At 37.9% G+C, this 24,170-nt stretch overlaps 1 protein-coding gene across 1 annotated transcript in view; it reads left to right on the forward strand.

The window, feature by feature from the left end:
- The window catches only part of LOC134220420 (sialin-like), a 75,653-nt gene extending 57,456 nt beyond the window's left edge, over positions 1 to 18,197 (forward strand). Inside the window, exon 7 of the mRNA XM_062699480.1 lies at positions 17,345 to 18,197. Within this exon, the coding sequence (XP_062555464.1) occupies positions 17,345 to 17,751 (407 nt within the window). The 3' untranslated portion in view covers positions 17,752 to 18,197. The remainder of the gene's footprint in view (positions 1 to 17,344) is intronic.
- The last annotated feature ends 5,973 nt before the right edge of the window (positions 18,198 to 24,170 follow it).

Consider the following 24,170-nt stretch of genomic DNA (forward strand, 5'->3'; position numbering starts at 1 on the left):
AAATGTTAAGCAGTTCTGTAATAAATTTTGTAATACTCATGGCATTTAAAATGCCGTACAAAAAAGCTACAAAACTATTATAATATTGTAAAGCAACCCAAGAACAATTCATGAAAGAAATTGTGAGGAGCACCGAAGGAAATTGGTAATTAAGAAAGACTCTTCATAATCTTAGATGTTTTTATGGGAAACTTCTGCATAAATCGAAGGAATCTGCAAAAGTTTCGAAGGAATTATAAAAAGAAGTTCCTTCATGCAGCGGTTGTTGTGTCATAATCCATTAGTTTACTGAACACGCTGTAGAAAGACGTTGCTGAAGACCTGCTTGCAGTTTCTCTGGAATTTCCCTCTCAGAAATTCCAAACATTTGTTTCAAATTGAGCGTTAAGGAAAATTTGTTAGAGACCATGGGATAAAATCTTTTCTTTTGGAAATACTGGACAATGATCTGAAAAACTCCAAGAACAACTTATGTAGAAGTTAAACAAAAGTGTTACGCCTATATAATTTAGTCAAAACGACTAGTTTTGTTTTACCCGTAGTTGCGACTTGTATATTTGGCCTTTCTCAAGGGTGGGCTAGAATTGAACATGGACTTAAGGAGGTACATAGCAAACATAATACATAAATCATAGTAAAATAGAACTTACGCTATCGTTTTTCGTTACTTGATTTGCAATTGTTCCTATAGGGAGGGCTTCTTGTAATCCTACAAATGTAACGCAAAGAACATAATGCATACGACCATAACATAATTCACATGAAATTGTCTTACAGTTTAAACATTTATTGATCATCATTATCTGATTATTATCGTAACAGCTTCCGAAAAACGTCTCTCACGGTATGCTACCTATCGAGAGTGTATACAGACATGATAAGTAAAAGATTATTTCATTATCCTTTGGATTCAAACCATGAAGCTGAACGTAGGCACTTTGGAAAACACCGCACGACTTGCACTACAATAATAGACCGGACTAGACAATGTTCATTGGTTGGTTTGAAGTTTTCACAACGACTCCTAATTGGGCCATTTTCTGAAACAAAAATTAAGAATTTTCCAGAGTTCTATTAGTTTTTCCAAAAGGGAGAAATACTCTTCGCACTTTTCCTGGCTTGGATTCATAAATTTTGAAAAGAAATATCTGCGGCAGTTTGAACCACGCTATGTTCGAGGCAATATTATTTTTTGTTATGCAAATCATTTTCGGGCAAAGCTATTTTAGAGAAAATGTTATTTTCGGGGAAATGGAATTTTCGTGGAGAACATCATTTTTGAGAAAACGTTATTTTCGGGGAACTGTTTTTTTTTTCTGAAGAATTGCTAGAGGAACTTCCGGAGAAGAACTTCTAAAGGAATTTCTGGAGGGGCTTCCCTAGAAATTCTATGATAAATTTTCGGAGCAGATCCTGGAGATACTTGTGGAGGAATTCATGGTGGAACTTCTGATGAAATTCCTGTAGGAACTTCTGTAGGAATCTCTGAACAAACTTTCGGAAGAATTTCTGGGGGAATTTCCGAAGGAATTCCCGGCGAAACTTCTGGAGCAATCCCTCGAGGAACTTACTTCTTGGGGAATTCTGGCGGAACTTCTGGAGGAATTCCTAGAAGAACTTTTGGAAGACTTTCTGGAGGAACTTCCAGAAGAGTTCCTGGAGGACCTTAAGTAAAATGAAAATTTTTGATTTTAGAAGAATTTACCTTGGAAAATCAAAATTATGTTGGTTATTTCTCAGAAGTCTCTTCTTTTCCAATCTTCCCAGCAATAATAACAAAAAGGTTTGGTATTTACTAAAAAACCGCACAAAAATTTCAAAGAATTTTCGTGTTATTATTTTCTGAAAAATGTTATTTCCTAGCAAATAACCCAAGTAACATTTCAAGTTTTATTTAGATCAATTTATAAGATCTAACAATAAAACCCAATATCACACGACAACCTTCTGATGACCACTATAAGTGTGATATATAGCTAAGTGGCCCTCACGAGATAACCACTATAAACCTGTTTTAAGAGTTTTTAGAAATCCTTTTTAAACTGCCTGCAAAAAAGAGAACTTGGCTGCGGCAGCTGTCAGAAATGTTGCGTTGAAAAAAAGGGAAACAAATCTTTGCAGAAAAATAATAACAACATAAAATGTTGATGAAAATCATGATGAGGATGACTACTAAATAATATTATTTTCGGATTGTTTTACAATGTGCTTCCATCGAAATGAAGTGCGCGTTCAATTTCATGGTGAAAACTAGGAAAAAAGTAAGATTGAACTCTCAAAATAATGTAGTTTTGGCCATTAAATTTATAATAACTGTAGCAGCAATATCCCTAATTTCCCTTGAATATATTGAATATTTTCCCAAATATATTTGTAATGAAAATCGATGATCAAAAAAGTGTTTTACGCGGTGAAAACATTATCTAATCATGCATGTCAGTGATAAATTTTACCGACTTGAAAATGCTTCTCCATTTTCAATGTGGCCATCATAAATTTCGATTAGAAAAATGTTGCTCTTATTAAACACCTTTATAAACTCTTTGCAATGCAAATATTCTTATTAGGGTTACTCATTTCACCACATTACGACCAAAAATTTTGGTTTTAATCGAGCTATGAAAATAGGATTTATCACGCTCTCCATCACAACTGTAGAGTCGCTCATAAGGTCAATAGGCGTTTGACGTTTGAAGCTTTTTCAGCAATATTTATGAGAGGTTTATTGATAGAAATAAGATTGAAAATAAAACTGAGCAACTAGCTATGGTGATTGCTATTATAAATCCGCTATAAGAATTAAATAATTCCAAGAAGCATGGAAATTGTTACTTGGGGATATTTCTTAAGAAATTATATTTTCGACGAAATGTTACTCTCGGAGAAATGTTATTTTCGAACAATCTAGACCAACATTTAAAAAGGGCGTAACAGCCAAAATTTATTCCTTCTGATTCCTTGTCTGCATTCATAGCTATATAAATGGACAAAAAACCAGAAAGAATAAATTTCGGCTGTTACGCCCTTTTAAAATGTTGGTATAGAAATGTCATTTCCGGGGAAATTTTATTTTTAAGGGCCTCTACCCTTTATTCCAATACCCAAAATGACAGTATCGCGAAGGCCATTACCCCGAATGGGGCGCTCCTTCAGATAAGACTCTATTCTGAATGAGAGAAATCATGAATGTCTCATGAGTTGAATTTGTAGAGATTAACAATGTTGAATATAACAATGGTGAATCATTTCGCTATCACTGCCGTTAGGCCATCAGTACCATTTCGGAGCAGCATATATCTGGAAAACGAGAAAAAGACGATTTTCATTCGGGGCAACCTGAGTATAAATTGAAGAATTATTTACCTCTTTGACCTATGCTATGAAAACGCATGCTTTCAAAAAAGGATTCTTTGTATTATTTCGTTGTATCTCATAAAAAAGTTATCTTTTTAACCGAATAACCTATTCGAGTCATTTACTTTTTCGCAAAATGACTTATTCGGCCAAATGGCCTATTCGGTCAAATGACCGTACCGTTCATGTAGCTCTGATTTTTTTTTTCACAGAAAGGTAGGCAAGGTCATTAGAAATGGTTCACGAGGTGTTTCAAAATATTTCATAGGCGATTTTTTGGAAAAAAAAAAGTCATTTGATAACTCAGCAATGGATAAATCATGGTAATTAACCCTCAAAATAATATACACATTTGTAACATTTCTTCGTAGAAAACCAATTTTTAAACTGATCAAAAATGTTGAAAAATCATTTATTTTTGTATTTTAAGCGTTTTAGAGGAATTTTTTGAATTTTTCTCATATTTTTGCATGAATTACAATTTTTTTCCAGCAATTATCATCTATTTCCAGCCTTTATCCAGTTTTCTGCTCAATGTTGTGTTTGCATTTTTTTCTTCCGACATTCGTACTAGATAGCCAGCCCATTGTCAGTCTGCTATATTTTATAGGATTCAAAATATTGTATTCTTGATACACTGTCTCATAGTTTCTGTGGTACACATCATATTTTGCTTGACAACCACAAAAGCTCATAATTTCCATGCTTCATGTCCCAAAATGGCTACCGGATGAACTAAAGTCTTATATAGAGCGAATTTTATTTCTGTATGTATGTTGCGTAAGCTATGCTGCTGCTACACACTCGACAGTCTCATATTTGATTCGTTCATGCTTTTATGGGCAGTCAATTGGTGACTTACGTCTGAGACGGCCATTTTCGCAACAGCAATACGTCTTTTAACTTCACGGAAAACATCTCAAGTAATAATTATGACTTTATAATGTTCTTGAAGATTGTGATTTACTCTTCAAGTGTGCTATGAAACCATTATAAGTACAACGATCAAGCATTCCAAGATAAACAATTGCCTCAGCACCTTCAATCACATCTCCTTCATATTCTCTCATGCTATTTCTATCTGTAACAATCTACTTCATATTGGTAGAGTGAATGGTTATGTCTATTCTCACCGTTTCAATCTGAAGTAAGACAAAAGAATACACCATTCCTCTGCAATCGTTTCTAATGAGCTCGATTTCGTCTACAAAACCCAGGAGCATATACGTTATGTCTGCTAAGACGATGTACATGGTTGCGTGTAGAGACAGAGATAAGTTTTGTGTTGTTTGAGCTGAGGTAGTGCTTGAAGGATTGTGTTTGAAGGTGTTGAAAAAATGTCTACCTTCCAAATGCTTGAATAATGTTACCTTCGGCTTACGTAATCAGTTCTAGGACCAAGTTTGGCTTTCGAACTTTACGAGTGGAAGGTGTTACGTACAATACTTAGTGAGAGGCCAGAAAAAAAGCGTGTGGCGCATGAGTTACGAGCTGTATCATATGTTCAAAAAAGAAAATGTTATAAATCTCATAAAATATGGCGCACTTTAGTAGGCAGGCCATCTAGCGTAAATGTTGGAAGATAGAATTGGAGATATTTTATTCAACAGAGAACAGGATGTATGCCGAAGATAGATGGAAACTGCTGAAAAAAATTGTAATTCACTAAAAAAAAAAACACTAAAAAACGCTTGAATTACAAAAAAAAATAATATTTTTTACCATTTTAGATCCGTTTAAATATTGGTACTCTATACAGAAAAACTACGAATGTGTATATTTCCAATTTTGAGGGTCAGTTACTATGATTTATCCCCTGCTGAGTTATCAATTGACTTTTTCTACCGAATATTGGAGATAAAAACAACAAAAAATCACTTTTTTCAAAAAATCACCGATGAAATATTATAAAACACCCCATGCCTTATTTGTAATGGCCTGGCCTAACTTTATGTGAAAAACCCAGATTAATCCACCAAGCGGTGATGGAGCCTTTCTCGTGTGTTATAAAAATTGTATTTTGGCCATAACTTCTGAGCCCATAGTTCGATATGGCAAATTTTCAATAGGAAACAATGAGTGACACTTTTGCCACATTTTTTTGGCACACACACAGACATCACCTCAATTCTTCAAACTGAGTCGATCGGTATATGACACTATGGGTCTCCGGGCCTTCTATAAAAAGTTTGTTTTTGGAGCGATCATATATCCTTTACGTATACTTAGTGTCAGTATACGAGAAAGGTAAAAAATCAGAGGTACATGAAACTTTGATAATAATAAATTTTTTTACAGCGTTTGACCTTCGGCCAATTGGCATGTGGCCGAATGGTTTTTGGCCAAACGGCCCTTCCCCATGCTTGACATGCATCGTTGAGAACGTTCCATACGCTGTGAAGCATCTCTTGCCACTCTCTTAACCATACCATACCACAGTGTTGCTTTTTGTCGATTTCGTGCGCTTTTTTAATAGCATCGTTTCTGTTGATTTTTTCGCTGTAGTTTGTTTGGAGGAAACGTTAGATATCATAAAGGGCTTTTTTTGAGAAAATCTGTGAAATGATTAATCCACCTAAAAGTGAGATAAAAATTTTACTTTTTCACCTAAACTGTATATGCGCCTAGTGTCTACGAGAAAGTTGTAGCGGGTGGTATTTTAGGCCACTTTGCCAAAAATCATGTACCTGTGACTTATACTTTACTAGATATGTGACATTTACCGTGGAAGGCCCCTAAAATCAGTTTTTTGAGCATAACTTTTTTTATATGTTTCAGGCACTAATAAAAATACACGTTTTTGTAGAACATTGCGAAGCTCTATCTCTTAAAATTGATAAGTTATTTGAGAAAATATGTTTTTTCTAGGGGTATTTGAGAATCGTATAACTTGGTCCGGCGCAAAATGGCGCAGACAACTTTTTAGTTCTCTGAAGCTGCTGTATGTTGACTCATGCCTAGCGATTGAAGCTTGTCATTTCATTTATTTAGTTAACATCTAAACAGATAATACTGAATCAACAATTTGACGCCACAATGCACGGTTCGAGGCCGCATCTCTCCATCCTCGGATACGCCCCACGCTCGCCAAGTCGTTCTGCACCTGGTCTGCCCATCTCGCTCGCTGCGCTCCACGCCGTCTCGTACCTGCCGGATCGGAAGCGAACACCATCTTTGCAGGGTTGCTGTCCGGCATTCTTGCAACATGTCCTGCCCATCGTACCCTTCCGGCTTTAGCTACCTTCTGGATACTGGGTTCGCCGTAGAGTTGGGCGAGCTCATGGTTCATTCTTCGCCGCCACACACCGTCTTCTTGCACACCGCCAAAGATGGTCTCTCGAATACTCCGAGTGCTTGCAAGTCCTCCTCGAGCATTGTCCATGTTTCATGTCCGTAGAGGACAACCGGTCTTATTAACGTCTTGTACATGACACATTTGGTGCAGCGGCGAATCTTTTTCGACCGCAGTTTCTTCTGGAGCCCGTAGTAGGCCCGACTTCCACAGATGATGCGCCTTCGTATTTCACGACTAACGTCGTTGTCAGCCGTTAGCAAGGATCCGAGGTAGACGAATTCCTCGACCACCTCGAAGGTATCCCCGTCTATCGTAACACTGCTTCCCAGGCGGGCCCTGTCGCGCTCGGTTCCGCCCACAAGCATGTACTTTGTCTTTGACGCATTCACCACCAGTCCAACTTTTGTTGCTTCACGTTTCAGGCGGGTGTACAGTTCTGCCACCTTTGCAAATGTTCGGCCGACAATGTCCATGTCATCCGCGAAGCAAATAAATTGACTGGATCTGTTGAAATCGTACCCCGGCTGTTACACCCGGCTCTCCGCATGACACCTTCTAGCGCAATGTTGAACAACAGGCACGAAAGTCCATCACCTTGTCTTAGTCCCCGGCGCGATTCGAACGAACTGGAGTGTTCGCCCGAAATCTTCACACAGTTTTGCACACCATCCACCGTTGCTTTGATCAGTCTGGTAAGCTTCCCAGGAAGCTGTTCTCGTCCATAATTTTCCATAGCTCTACGCGGTCTATACTGTCGTATGCCGCCTTGAAATCAACGAACAGATGGTGCGTTGGGACCTGGTATTCACGGCATTTTTGAAGGATTTGCCGTACAGTAAAGATCTGGTCCGTTGTCGAGCGGCCGTCAACGAAGCCGGCTTGATAACTTCCCACGAACTCGTTCACTAATGGTGACAGACGACGGAAGATGATCTGGGATATCACTTTGTAGGCGGCATTAAGGATGGTGATCGCTCGAAAGTTCTCACACTCCAATTTGTCGCCTTTCTTGTAGATGGGGCATATAACCCCTTCCTTCCACTCCTCCGGTAGCTGTTCGGTTTCCCAGATTCTGACTATCAGTATGTGCAGGCAAGTGGCCAGCTTTTCCGGGCCCATCTTGATGAGCTCAGCTCCGATACCATCCTTACCAGCTGCTTTATTGGTCTTTAGCTGTTGAATGGCATCCTTAACTTCCCTCAAGGTGGGGGCTGGTTGGCTTCCATCGTCCGCTGAACTGACGTAGTCATCTCCTCCGCTGCCTTGACTTTCACTGCCTGTACTCTCAGCGCCATTCAGATGTTCCTCGTAGTGCTGCTTCCACCTTTCGATCACCACACGTTCGTCCGTCAAGATGCTCCCATCCTTATCCCGGCACATTTCGGCTCGCGGCACGAAGCCTTTGCGGGATGCGTTGAGCTTCTGATAGAACTTTCGTGTATCTTGAGAACGGCACAGCTGTTCCATCTCCTCGCACTCCGCTTCTTCCAGGCGGCGTTTCTTCTCCTGAAAAAGGCGGGTCTGCTGTCTCCGCTTCCGTCTATAACGTTCCACGTTCTGCCGGGTACCTTGCTGCAGCGCGACCGCCCGCGCTGCGTCCTTCTCCTCCAGAATCTGTCTGCACTCTTCGTCGAACCAATCGTTCCGTCGACTTCGACCCATATACCCGACGTTGTTCTCCGCTGCGTCGTTAATGGCTGCTTTAACTGTACTCCAGCAGTCCTCAAGAGGGGCCCCATCGAGCTCACCCTCTTCCGGCAACGCTGCCTCGAGATGCTGCGCGTATGCAGTGGCGACATCAGGTTGCTTCAGTCGCTCTAGGTCGTACCGCGGCGGTCGTCGGTACCGAACATTGTTGATGACGGATAGCTTTGGGCGCAGTTTAACCATCACCAGATAGTGGTCCGAGTCGATGTTAGCGCCACGATATGTCCTGACGTCGATAATGTCGGAGAAGTGCCGTCCATCAATCAGAACGTGGTCGATTTGTGATTCTGTCTGCAGTGGTGATCTCCAGGTGTACCGATACGGGAGGCTGTGTTGGAAGTAGGTGCTACGAATGGCCATATTCTTGGAGGCGGCGAAGCTTGAAGCTTGTGTTTACACGAAATTACAAACGAGTTATATAGATTTTAAATTTTCTTGTTTTTGGCCTTACTCGTACACTAAGATTATGTATAGGCTATAGGATCGCACTAAAAACCAATATTTGATGGTGGCCCATAAGCCCATAGTTTTATATAGAAATTCGATAAACTGAGCTGATGTCTGTATATGTGTATGAGTGTATGTGTGTATGTGTAGACATTTAAAAGACACCTTTTTTGCCTTTCTCGTACACTAAGTGCAAAACTAAAAGACTTTTTATTAAGACTAGATATACACATAGTGTCTTCGGGAAAGCTGTAGCGGATAGTATTTTGAGCCATATTGCCAAAGACACCCCATGTCTAACTATTATACTTTAAAAAATATGTGACTTTTTCAATGGAAGATCCCTAAAATCACATTTTTTATCATAACTTTTTTTCTATTTTTCCAAGACTTTTCCAACCTGAACAACCGGAACATTGCGAAGCGCTATCTCTTAAAGCTTAAAAGTTATAATGAAAAAGGTGTTTTTTCTAGGGGTGTTCAGAAATCAAATAGCCTGTTCCGGCGCAAAATGGCCCACAAAACTTTTTAGGATTCAGAAACTACTGTTCTTCTACTTTTCTCTACTGATTGAAACTTATGTTTACACGAAATTACACGTGTGTTATATCGATTTCAAACTTCCTCTATAAATCTCTGCTTTTTTAATTAATTCTGTATAAGGAGGAATCGCTTCCCAATATTTTGTAAAATGATTGTTCGCAATTGAATACACAAATATGATAATAACACAATAACACAAACGTGTAGTTTTGTTTGACAAATAACTTTGTAGAAGGTTGGAAAAGTCTTGGAAAAATAGAAAAAAAGTTATGATAAAAAATGTGATTTTAGGGATCTTCCATTGAAAAAGTCACATATTTTTTAAAGTATAATAGTTAGACATGGGGTGTCTTTGGTAATATGGCTCAAAATACTATCCGCTACAGCTTTCCCGAAGACACTATGTGTATATCTAGTCTTAATAAAAAAGTCTTTTAGTTTTGCACTTAGTGTACGAGAAAGGCAAAAAAGGTGTCTTTTAAATGTCTACACATACACACATACACACATACAGACATCAGCTCAGTTTATCGAATTTCTATATAAAACTATGGGCTTATGGGCCACCATCAAATATTGGTTTTTAGTGCGATCCTATAGCCTATACATAATCTTAGTGTACGAGAAAGGCCAAAAACAAGAAAATTTAAAATCTATATAACTCGTTTGTAATTTCGTGTAAACACAAGCTTCAATCGCTAGGCAAGAGTCAACATACAGCAGCTTCAGAGAACTAAAAAGTTGTCTGCGCCATTTTGCGCCGGACCAAGTTATACGATTCTCAAATACCCCTAAAAAAAACATATTTTCTCAAATAACTTATCAATTTTAAGAGATAGAGCTTCGCAATGTTCTACAAAAACGTGTATTTTTATTAGCCAAACAACTTTGTAGAAGGGTGTAAAAGTGCCTGAAACATATAAAAAAAGTTATGCTCAAAAACTGATTTTAGGGCCTTCCACGGTAGATGTCACATATCTAGTAAAGTATAAGTCACAGATACATGATTTTTGGCAAAGTGGCCTAAAATACCATCCGCTACAACTTTCTCGAAGACACTAGGCGCATATACGGTTTAGGAAAAAAGTAAAATTTTTATCTCACTTTTAGGTGGATTAATCATTTCACAGATTTTCTCAAAAAAAGCCCTTTATGATATCTAACGTTTCCTCCAAACAAACTACAGCGAAAAAATCAACAGAAACGATGCTATTAAAAAAGCGCACGAAATCGACAAAAAGCAACACTGTGCATACCAACCATTTGTTTAGTCAAAGGATATTCAAAATTAATATAGAAAATAAAAACTTTGGTTCTACGATCACATATTCCGAGTTGCTTTGAAGCGTTCATAGTGATTTGAGCGTTTTTCTGTGCCCCAAACTAGTGGATGCAGTATTAGTTTGAACACAATATGGTTAACTGATTGTACCCCGTTTGGCGAAAAGTCGTTTGGCATAATTGTTATTGGAGCTGGGTAATTGATTAATAAGATTGCTCAAGCCATTCCGGCACGTTGTTTATACCATATGGGCTATGCACGATAATTGGATTCATCAGCGGTTCTCAACCTGGGGTACATGTACCCCTGGGGGTACCTTCGCTGGTTCCAAGGGGTACCTGAGACAAAAATGCATAATAGCGGATATTGTAATGAACTTCAAAAAATGAAGAAAAATCCTTGATTTTATATTTTAGCACAGGTATGATACAATTCTCGAGCAACATATGATTAGGGCCGAAAAGCCAACAATGCTGAACCGAGAAGAATAAGGTTCAAGTTTTCTATGACTAATTCAACTAATTGATTGAAGTAGAAACTCATTACATTGCCAAAAACATGTCAATTCCGTACGTAAACGGTTATATTGTAACAGCAAATTTAGTGTAACTGAAAAACCATACACGAAGTTTCAACAAGCATGAAGAATCATTTACAAAGCAATCGTTTATGCCAGAAAATCAAAAATCATGGTTTTGGTTTATAAGCCGTAATCATATGTTACGCGAGAATTGCACATAATGAGCTTGTTGAATAATTCACAGTGTCTACTTCTAAAAGGAACCGTCCGGAGGGCTTGTTAAGGTACGTTGAGAGCTCATTTTAACATAATAACAAAGCCGTTTTTTTTTTTTCGAAATTAAGGCTTTGTCATCCACATGTTTCGGCACATAGATGATTTTTCAAATGCGACTTTTTTTTTGTTAAAAACTGCCCAACTGTCTAGAAGTTTGACCTTAATGAAGAATTCTTGAATTGAACATTAATGTTTCTGTTCTAGAGTTTTAAAATATCAAACTATGACAACCATCGGATCATAACTGGATTAAAAAAAAATGTGAAGTACCATAAAAAGTACCATGAGGTAACGAAATTTATCCAACACCTGAATCCATCCACGATCCACCTTATGATATATCCATACATGTATAATAAAGGGTGTTTGAAGTACCGTGGGGCATCGAAATCCGTACACTTAAGCACCTTGGTATATGAAAAAGTCATTAGAAAATAGGAATCGAATGTAAATAAAACGTTTGTCATCGACACAGGAGAATGAAGGCCTCTATTTTTCAAGTGTTTCACATTTACTCATTAAAAACTACGAAAAACATGATAAAATAATGAATTAAATAAACTACTCCTGACTCGAAATCCGTCCACCGTGGACGGATTTCGAATCAAAGGATCAAAATCCGTACAGCTATTTTTCAACTAAATATTTAAATTGAAACAGTCTGGATGACTAAACTATCACTGTAAATAGTTCCATACGCACCTTGAGAAGCCATCCCTTCGATTTGTATTCCGCTTATCTTATCTAATGATTGGCAATTAGCAATTAAAACACAGTAACTTTTGGGTCAATTATACTCTACTCGAAAACAAAATGGCGGCACAAACTCCGCGTTTGGTGGGTGGAGATTTGCTTTTGATTTTTGTTCTTTTAATTTCAAAGCCTTTTTTCCAATTTTATGCCCTAAAAGCTCACAGCCAAGAATCTGAACAGGGTAAGATTAATTATTTCTACATTAATTACCTTCAACCCCCTTTAATTTATTGATATCTCATGAGGTGGACGGATTTCGGTGCTGTACGGATTTCGGTCCCGCACGGTAATTGATTGATAAATAATGTATCTTATCCTGTTCAAATACTTGACAATAAAGATTTTGGTCATTGAAGTAAAAAGTAGGCTTTGCAATTGAAACACAAATCGACACCCAGTAAACGCAAAGTTTCTGGTGTCATATACTTGCGTGTTGACCATAATTGTATTATACTGACTGCTCAAACTACAAATCGGAATTAATTAAGTCAGATCAGCGCAATATAAATTAAATGGATCCCTTCTCAAGGTGCGTGTTGAACTATTTACTGTGGTGGACTAGTGAATTCGTCTGCTTTCAAACATTCAGTCTAATAATAGCTGTACAAATTTTAATATTTTGATTCGAAATCAATCCACGAGGAACGGATTCTGATTCAGGAGGTGTTGATTTTGTTATTTTAAAATGTTTCCCGTAGTTTTTAATGCCTAAAAATGGACCACATAAAAATAGAGGCACTTGTGCACTTTTATCAACGACGAATGTTTGTCGTTTTTCTGAATACTTTTACATATGCTCAAGTGTTCGGTTTTTGATGCCCCAGAATTCAGCACGAGCGTGCTCCAGAGTCCTAAATGCCATCTCCCTTGTGCTGTAAACATTAATCCAGTATTTTTCAACAATGCTGTTTTTTTTAACTTTTAAAAGTGATTTTTAAAATATTCTTTCTCATTAAAAAATACAACATTTAGAGACAATTTAAGGTTTCAGCCGATTGCGTTGTTGAAACGGTTTGATTGACGCGTAAACTCAACATAGACAAAACTGACTTAAAATAACTCAACAATCGTGGACATAGGTTAAAGCAAGGGATCGAAATCCGTACCGCTATTTTTTGATTATACGAATAAATTAAACCAGACTGATGGACCAAACTGACACTGCAAACAATTTCACAGCACATTGTGAAACGGACTCTTTGATTTGCACTGCGTTTGTTTAACTTTATTCAATGTAATTTGGAACCTAAACACAATACATTTAGTACATTTTTAACAGGCGTTCGTAGGTTGTCGATTTATTTTTGTTTGTTATTTTAATTTTAAAGCCTACGAGAACGATAAGATGAATTATTCGTAAATTGTTCACATCAAATTCTTCTGAGAAGGCCGGTTACCCCCTCCATAATATTAAAGATAATGACCAATTAATTCTAAAAAAATTCAGTTTGTGTCCCAAACGATTTCTGATTTTTTTCTTGTCAAAATCGCAATTAACACACAATTAATTAATTAACACAATTAATTTTATGATTTCAACAGCTCTTTTGAAATACAAAAACTCTTGAAGTTTTATTGCAAGCCTTAGAAAAAGTTTTAAAATTAAATAGAGGAATATCTCTGAATTAAGAACAGTTCAAACATATGTTTGTATTGAAGTTCATTTAAGAAATTGCGAAATTTCATGGCGACTTCCAATGCCATAGAGCACAGGTTTTGATGGGGAAGGGGCGTGTGGCCGAAATCCCTTCGGCCGAAAGCCATTTGGCCGGATGCCACTAGGTCGAACTAACCATCTGGCCGAAAGTGTTTTGGCCGAACGGGTCATTTGGCCGAATAGGACATTTGGCCGAGTAGGAAATTTGACCGAATAGGTCATTTGGCAGAATAGGACATTTGGCCGAATAGGTCATTTAAAAAGTGAGAAATAAAGTGTGAAAAGTGAGACGTCTCACTTCTTTTTACTTATTTCTCACAATGAGAAGTGAGAAATGAGAAATGATTAGTGAGATGTCTCACTTCTCACTCCTCATTTCTTAATTCTCACAGTGAAAAGTGAGTAGTGAAACGTCTTACTACTTACTTCGCGCTTCTCACTTTTTATAGTGAGAAATGAAAAATGAGGAGTTAGACGTCTCACTTCTCACTCCTCACTTTTTACTTCTTACTGTGAAAATTGAGTAGTGAGACGTCTCACTTCTTTTTACTTATATCTCACAATGAGAAGTGAGAAATGAGAAATGATTAGTGAGATGTCTCACTTCTCACTCCTCATTTCTTAATTCTCACTGTGAAAAGTGAGTAGTGAAACGTCTTACTACTCACTTCGCTCTTCTCAATTTTTATAGTAAGAAATGAAAAATGAGGAGTTAGACGTCTCACTTTTCACTTCTCATTTTTTACTTCTCGCTGTAAAAATTGAGTAGTGAGACGTCTCACTTCTCACTTCGCACTACTCACTTTTCACAGTGTGAAGTGGGAAACAAGTAGAGAGAAGTGAGAACTATTCGGCCACATGTCCTATTCAGCCAAATAACCTATTAGACCAAATGATCTATTCGGCCAAATTTCCTATGGCATTCGGCCGAACAGTATGCGGCCAAACGGCCCTTCTCCGGTTTTCACATACACTCTTTTATACACATTTTTTAAAAGCAACATGTCTCATATAATGTTGAAGCGACATTAATTATGAAGAATTGAACATATTTTGCATTAGTTTCAAAATTGGTGATTACACATCTATTATGCCAAATGGTCATTATACCAAATGACCGTTATGCCAAACGACATTATGCCAGATGACCTACCACCGGCTGAACTGAGGCGTTCGGAATGAAATCGGCGCTCGTCTGAGTTCCATTATATAGTGCATTGAACGCTTATCTAAGTCCCATGAGGGCAAACGCAGTCACTGGCGGAGCTAAGCTGGGGCACGATGCCCACCAAAATTGAATATTTTTCCTAAAATTAAAGTTTATACTTCGCCAATATCGTTCCGAAAATTTAAATTTTATTCCTCGCCTATTTTTTTATAACTTCTGGAGCAACTTCCGAATGAATTCTCGAAGAAAAAACAAGAGTACCTTTGAGAACTTTTCGAAATTCGTTTGGACATTCCTTGAAAAATATCTTTGGATATTCCTTTAGGAATTCCTTCGCGAATTCCTCCGGGAATTTCTATAGGAATACTATAACATAAAAAACCATCAGAAATTATTTTCGAAAATCCTTTAAGGTTCTGCTTCGGAAATTCCTCCAAGAGTTCATTAATAAATTCCTTCAGCAAATGCTTTCCCGAAATACCCACCAGGAATAATTTAGAAGATTCCGCCTGGAATTCCTTTAGACTTTCCTCCAGGGATTCCTTTAGGAAATCTTCTGTAAATATATTTAAATTTCTCTAGATATTCCTTTAGACTTTCCTCCAGGAAATCCTTTAACAAATATAGGAAGCATTTCCAAGAAATAATTTGGATTTCTTTTTAGGAACTCCATACAAAATTCCTTATGGAATTTATGCAGGAATACTTCCGGAAAAAAGAAGCTCCGAAGGATTGCTTAAAGAATTTTTAATAAATTTCTGGAGAGATTCCCGAAAGAATTTCTAAAACAATTCCTGAAGGAATTTCCAACGTTCTGAATGAATTTCTGAATGAGTTGATAAAATAATTCTCGGAGAAATATACGAAATAAATTCCTAAGCGAACTTCCGAAGGAATTGCTGAGTTCTGATTAAATTTCTGATTAAAATTTTGAAGACACTGCAAAAAATTCTTCCTAAATTGTGGACGGTATTCCTTGATGAATTACCGAAAAAATACTCGAAAAATGTCCAGAGGGTTATTTCAAAATTCCTGAAATAAAGGAATTTCTGAAATAATTAAAAAAAAATACCCGTGGAATGGATCAAGAAATTTACAAAGGAATTTCGAACGAAATTTCTCAAGGGATTGTTCATTCTTCAGAAATTCTGATAGAACTCCTGGATAAATTTCCGAATAAATCAGAAAGAAAATCATAGGCCGCTGCCGCTAACACCAGCAACACTAAAGAAGATATTTCCGCGCAAGGTTCGGGCCATCATTTGGTTACTTTTAATGATTAGAAAGGCGCATTCTGGAAAGAAAATCGCTTTATTTCAGGACCAACGTTTGACGGGAAGAGAAAGTTGATTTCAAAAGTGGCGCCGATTGCGGTCCCACGACACAAAAAAAAATCAAAGACAACTGCATTGCATTCAAATCAAGGCAAATAAATGTGAATTGATGAAAACAATCTATCTCCCTGAAGTGCAATTTCGAACTCTCTTACGTGTTTTCACATTACATTTTATGATACACGAGAAAGGCACCATCACAGCTTGGTGGATTATTCTGGGATTGAAATAATAATAAATTTCTTCAGTATGGTCCAATCCATTAGGATTTTTTATTCGAAATCAATTCCAGATTCTATTTGGGCTTATGATCAGAAAAAGAAATCTAAACCATGTACACAGGTTCTTCATCATTATGTCGAATGTAAAGAGTGATAATTGCACGGCTGGTTCTACTTATGCTAGGTAACAGAAAGCAAATTGAGAAAACATGGTGAATATTCCTTTCATAAATTCTCACTAATCAAGAGAGCAACAAGCACACATAATTTTCGTTACGACGAAATTAAAATCATTCAAATCATTTCCGCGCATATTTGGATTATCGCTTGAAAATCAGAGTTGATCTGATCAGTAAACCTTATTGCAGAAACACACCAGCCCAGAAATGAACAGCAATCTAAAAATATCTTATCCAACCAAGTTTAATAACGCTAACTCGTTGTGACATGAATGAAAGCTCTTAATTGCCATCGCCAAGGGATGTGGCGCCATGCCGCTATGGCAATTCCAATGTTGCAAAATAGCCTAGATTGAGAAGTAGCACCTCATCTCGGGCTTCTCGCATAAAACCGTCTCTATAAATAGACTGGAATCCGCGAAGTCACTTGCAAGAAATCGCACCACCGCAACCTATCGGTGCATACGAGCCACGTGTTTCACGCTGGTCGCAAAAGTGCACCGGCACCAAGTCATTAGATCTGTATGTGATTAGTTCAACCCTGCCACCCCTGTGCCCAAGTGAAATTTAACCAACCGACTGACTGAATGATTTTACTTTAATTACAGCTCACATAATCCCCGGCGTGTTCCTAGTGGCGCTCATCTATGCCGGGTTCGATCCGTACGTTTGCGTGGCCATAATCACCCTGTCGCTTGGTTTCAACGGAGCCTCCTCCATGACAAATCTGCAAAACTCTCAGGACCTGGCGCCTAACTTCGCCGGCACTCTATACGGAGTCATCAATTTTGCCGGAACGACGAGCGGCTTCATCACGCCCATGCTGGTGGCACACTTCACCGCCGTCCGCAGCACCATGCACGAGTGGCAGTACGTGTTCGCAATAGGGGCAGCGGCCTACATCATCCCGGCCTTGGTATTTGTCCTGTTTGGGTCCGCGTCGGTGCAGGAGTGGAACGAACCCAAGCAGCAAGAGTCCAAGCAAGCGACCAAGCAGGTGATTCAGACGTACTGAGCTGGCACTGAGGCTCCTCTCCTCGCCGTCACCTGCCCTGGTGTGATCCCGTTTGCTGTGCTGAGCGCCACCGGTTGGAGCTTTTCCAGCCCTGTAGGCTTTTCTCACATTTCCTTCTGTAAATATAGCTGAGTAATGTATCTATTGAGAAACACAAGTATCTCAACGAATCTCATTTCTAATGATAGTCAACTAGCGATTAAGCAAACCAACAAGAAGTATTATTAGCTAGGGCTGGTAATGTTATAAATATCGTAAATTGGTATATAATTTTTCTATATACAAACGAGCCGTCACGTAAATTATGTAATTCAGTGAAGCAAGTGTAGCGCGTTTTATGTAATGTTGGTGATCATGTGGACTGTTATGCTCAACCTGTGCGAACCCCCGAACCCATTGAGGCGACGCAAATATTAATAAACATGTCATTTGAAGGCAGATTTCACACAAACATATCAAACGCAAACTGACTGATTAATGGTACGAGAATGATTGAGAAATTCCGACGCAGAACTGTTTGCTGACGATGGTGTACACGGTGTTGTCCGAAGCACTATCGTTGGAAGAGTAAATTCATGAGGTAAGACGTACGCAGCGGAGATTGATTATTATTATTATAAACCCATTTAAGTCAGTAACGAAAAAATGGAATTTTTACGTTCATATTAAGTTCTGCACCCTTGGAAAAGTCAATTTCAATGGAAGAGTGTGGGTTAAGCTAGTTCAAGTTTAACAACGTGGGTACAGTATTATTATTTAACTCTTATATTAGCATCTGTTCAACATATATATAAGTAGTTGTGGCAACTTTTTTAGCGAATTGGTGGTAATGGAAAACCTAAAGATTTTTAGATGAGTTTGTTTGTCATTTGTCATTTTATTCCCATTCGCACAAGAAATAAAATAGTTAAAATCTACACAACACTAACGAGTCATGTGATAGTGAAATAGAACAACAAAGACGTTTCAGAGACGAGCCATCCCTGAGTTGAAAGTCTCTCAAATAAAGACAAGAAAAGTTTTAATGTAAATAAATTTCAATTTATTATGATAACAAAGTTTGAAATTGAAAAATATCAACTTTTTAAAATAAACTTTTATGAAGCCTCTGGAACGCTTAATTCTTGGAGTCTTAGGACCGGAAGCCATATCCCAACCGGAACCTTCGGATCGACCTCGGCGCCTGCTGACAGTTGCAGACGAAGAAACCAAATATAGTGCCCTGGGTATTCGAGGCGCCGGTAACGACCTCGGTACCCAGCGGAAGAAAGGCATGAGTAGGATGGCCGTAGATTTCGTAATTGCTACTCCGTGATTGACTAGAACCTGCGAAATTGCACAGGGAACCAACTGAATGGAGCTAGGGATTCTAGCTATCGTTCTCAAAGTACAACTTTCGGAAATTCATTGCATTTTACCAAGTGAATTACGGCGCCAGCCACGTCCTTACGGTCATCAAGGGAAAGAAGGATTATTAGTTCGACTAACGTTGTTACTAGAGACCGAGTATACCTCTGCGTATCCACGATCGTCTCAGGATAGGACATTGTGTTAGTGAGCAGGGACATATTATCTGGATTCACTTTGGTAAGTGATGCGATCTATGGGATAGGAATATTTGAATGAGAATAAGAAGTACTAGAACAATGGGAAAGCATTGGAGTTAATTCTAATGGGATTGATTTTTTACAATTGGAATTTAAATTTAATTTTATTGGCATATCGGTCTCGATGCTGCTCGTAATAGAGGAAGGGAGCAGCGTGTGTGCGAAAGCAGATGGGAAAGCAACGGAGTCCAAATGTTATCGCTAGGCAGCGACAAGTGTGCAAATGGTTGAAAGGTGTTGAAGTAAGGCCATGCGAGGGCATCACTAGCACAGACATCAAAAATCAATCACTTGCGTGTTTGCATCTAATCCGCAGTTTGAACAAGATTTTACGCAGAGCAGACGCATCAAAGCGATAGCAGCGGAGCGGATACAGCATCACGGAGGCGCTAATAACATTTTAAAAGAAAATCCATCGCATTGGTGGTAGTGCTCGATGTGTTGCTGCAGATCACTCAACCTCAACGAACCAGAATTTCATATGAAAAAAAGGTTGACCATAAAAATAGCACTGTGACGATCCCGCACTGCCAGTGCCGATGCTGAAAATTTATTACAAATTGTGGTGACAGTTAGTTGGAAAGGAACATTGGGAAAACAAAATTGGTTCTTCTCAGGACCAACATTTTACGAAAAGAAAGAGTTAATTGCGAAAATGGACTGTTTCGGTGGCATCGGGTTTGGCGTGATAGTTTGGTTGCTGTTAGTGATTCCATCCGTTCAAATTTACTGCATCATCTCCCTCCGTCGCGCTATCAAATTCGCTATTTACGATTGAATTTTGTACTTTAAAGAAAGTTTATTTCGGATAGTCGGATTAACCTTCTTTTGTATAAAATCAATGAAGACGCCACCTCTGTGGAAACTATCTACAGCAACCACCCATCGGTGAACGTCGCTCGGACAGACAGATGTCAAGTGATAATGTTTGGTAATATGATGAAACTTCGTCTTTAGTCAAATTTATGTTGTTACTCTTCACAACAATACGCATCTTAGATAACCAACAGATCATAATTAAATTCAGAATCTTGCGAGAAAATTTCAAAAGATTCTTAGAATTTGTCATTCTCCGAACGGTCCGTTGTCTGCTGCGGAATCCCGATCAAAATGGCTCGCGTGCGCTTCAAAAAGCAGCTTTCTTAGGGGAAGAGGTGGTAAAATGAACAGGGGTGGTAATATGAACAGTTGGCTTTATCTATATTAAAACACTATTTAGGCGTATGTCAATCATGCACACGTTTTCCTCGAAATAAAATAAGGTACCTGAGCTAATATTTTGGTTTTGAGACCGAACGAATAGCCATTACTATCCAAAATATCAAACAAGGCCGTAAAAATAGGGTCTGATGTAATTTTTAACCATTTTTCCGCAAGCTTTAATTCATAACTAATTCATAATAACATGGATTCAAACCTGTTCTAACCACAGCGGCAAATATGACTGCCTTCACAAAGATGTTGCAGGGGTAAATAGTAAAATTATTGGTTTGCATAGTTAGAGGAAGAGTTATTTATCACAAGTCACGTATGGGGGTAAAATGAACACTTGTATCAAACTTTCACAAATTTATGATAAAAGTTGTGCAATTGTGAAGCAGAAGTTCATGAAACAAACCATATCAAGTTACCAAGATAAAACTTTAAATATGTAAATTTAATTTAAAAATAAATGATATCTCAAAACTTTTTTTCTTCTTTTTATTATATTGATAATTAAGAGCTTTTCAAAAGTTATACCAAATTTTTCAAAAGGCTCTCATAATCTTTATTAGTTATATATATACAGTGCTAGAGTTAAAAAAAAATTAAATGTTTCGAAAGGGTTTTAGAAGCGATGTTCATTTTACCACCAGGCAGTGTTCATTTTACCCGCACTATTTTTGTACATACGAAATTTCGATGTTTTTTATTTCGATTAAAAACTATATAAAACAATGTTTATTAGCGAAAAAATTGTTCAGTGCAATAAGAATATGAGTTAATTTGTTGAACCAAGTGGTAAAACTAGCAAATTATCCTCGTTTTATGATTGAATTCAACGCAAGTCCTTAACGTGTTCATTTTACCACCTGTTCCCCTATATCTAATGAAGTAATTCCATTAGCCCCGCACCTTCATTATTCATTATGAGTGCACATTTTATTTGCACCCAAAAGGGGGGGGGATGGGGGGTGGGGGTTCTAACGGGCTTAATTTATTAAATCCAAGAAAGCTGCTATTCGGCGCGCGCGAGCCATTTTGATCGGGATTCCACAAAGAGCGGTTCGACATTCGATGCAGCGGAGCGGACACAGCAGCACGAAGGCGGTCGGCGGTCGGAAAAATTCAACACAAGGTGCCGTCAAGTGTTTGGATGCAGTTAGTTTTTGGAAAGACGCATTGGGAAAAGAAAATTGGTTCTTCTCAGGACCAGAATTTTATGGAAAGAAAGAGTTAATTGCGAAAATGGATTGCTTCGGCGGCATCGGGCTTAGCGTGGTAGCTTGGTTGCTGTTAGTGATTCCACCCGTTCAAATTAATTGCACCATCTCCCTCCGTCGCGCTATCAAATTCGCTATTTTTCGATTGAATTTTGTACTTTAAAGAAAGTTCATATCGGATTGTCGGATCAACCTTCTTTTGTATGCATAAAGATCTTTTTGGAGGACACCATCCTCAAAAAAGGCCGAAATAAAGGAGAAATAAGCAGAATCAGAAGTGGCGTGAAACCAAATGCAAATATGTATATTTATATGCAACGTTTGGTTTTCGCCCGCGATGTAAGCGTTCGTGGCAAAGTAAGGATTGTGATGTCCCCGACTGAAAGACAGTCGAGTGGCTTCAGCGGCCAATGAGTCATGTTAATTCCACGGTTAAAGACTCAAAGTCCATCCAACTGGGGACAACTATTCGACTTCTTGATTCAGTTGGCCTCCTAGCAGTTTGCTCAATGTTAATAAAACGACACAAATTATTATGGCAAATACCATCAATTTCGAATAGCTACGTAGTCCTACGTCACCTTTGCGTACAACCCGATTGGGCTGCACCTTTGAGTTTTTTTTTTGCAACTTATTTGCGACTAGATTCGGTCACAATAAAGTTGCTCAAGTTGCAATCAATTGTTGTCAAACTTGCACTGCTCGGGGTCGCACCATAATCCCACCGAATATTTCTCCGAGTTTTGCCCCCTGATCTTTAAGAATAAACACCCTTCTGCTGGAGATTGAGCTTTGCCTCGCTATGGCCCTTACACTCGGAGGTAGGGGGACCATATGGAATTTTTCTAAAGGAGGACAATTCACCCGAATCGTAGCAAAAAAAGGGACATAAAAAAGAAATAAAAAAAACTTCGAACTATTTTTAAATTTAAATACGATTAAGAATATGATTTCTTCTACTTCAGAAACATTTCCTGCTATCATCACAGTCTACATGAAGTACTTTCCAATTATGAATTGCAAGAACCATCTTCATAAAAAGAAGATTTTAGCTTCAACTAATTTAAAAATCAACAGGTAACAAATGTTGAATATTATTATGCTGGCCTTATCTGCGACATTCTACAGAATTTGAAAAAGAAAAAAATCATTGCATTAACTTTTAGCAATAGATACCTGACCGAACATTGGGTTATACCGTTTTGATGCATATTCCGAACACTTGAGCACATTTTTAATTTTGGAGGTCTTTATGGCACATAAATTAAAATATTTTAACAATAGTTTTCATCAACTAGCGAAAGAATAGGTCTTTCATATAAGCACTTGATATTCATATTTTATTGATTATAACTATCAATACTGAATGATTTAAATCTACTGTAATTCGTTCAAATTCCGAACACTTTGATTCAGATTTCGAACACCACTAGCACCAAAATTCAAAATTTCAATTTTCAAATTTCAACGTTATTCCGATATTGGACAATTTTAATGTCCTTGATCTGAATGCCTGTCGAGAAAATTCGTTTATTTTTTGCAAAAAAAAACAAAGTGCTTCAGATAAATCTTCATGTAATGAGTGTTCGGCATACAGATGGGATTTGAGTCAAAACGGTATTAGGAACGAACACAAGAAGCTTAATAGACCAGTGAAGATTTTTTCTTCAATGTCATTGAGAATCACAATTCAAGGCATGTGAATGAGAATGATACCGTCAACTGTATGACCGTTCCACAAAATTCTCAACTGAAGAAAAACTGTTGGGATTTAGACTAAAGGAACTGAAAACTGCTTTGATTAGTTTTCCACTCCATTCTAGGCATATCAAAGTGGCTGCTCTTTGCGTCACATATTCAAGAAACGTACCGTGCGATGCATTCAAATGGCAATTCGATAGGTGAGAAGTAGGTACACCCAACCAGCGGTTGTTAGATTTACTAACAATTCTGAATAAGAATATACCAAAACCTGTAAGAACTGGGCATATGCGAAATTGATAGATTTACAAAAAATGTAAGAAAAGCTTACAAAATTGTTAGATTCTTATACGATATTTGTATAAGAATCTAGCAATTTCGCATATGCCCAGTTCTTATACAGGTTTTGGTAGATTCTTATACAGAATTGTTGGAAAATCTAAAAACCGCCGGTTAGGTGATATTTGCATTTTTTTTTTTCTAAACCATTTCTCACATTTTATTGTTTATTAATTTAATAATATAAAACTAGAATTTCTTCAGAAAATGTTATTCATGCAACCGTTTTCTCAAAATATCTAAAAAGGAGGACATTTTAGCACAAAAGGAGGACATCTGATTTTCAATGAAAAAGGAGGACATGTCCTCCTTTAGGATACCATATGGTCACCCTACTCGTATGGAGATT

This window comes from Armigeres subalbatus, chromosome 3, assembly GCF_024139115.2.
Source record: "Armigeres subalbatus isolate Guangzhou_Male chromosome 3, GZ_Asu_2, whole genome shotgun sequence".
Lineage (NCBI taxonomy): Eukaryota > Metazoa > Arthropoda > Insecta > Diptera > Culicidae > Armigeres > Armigeres subalbatus.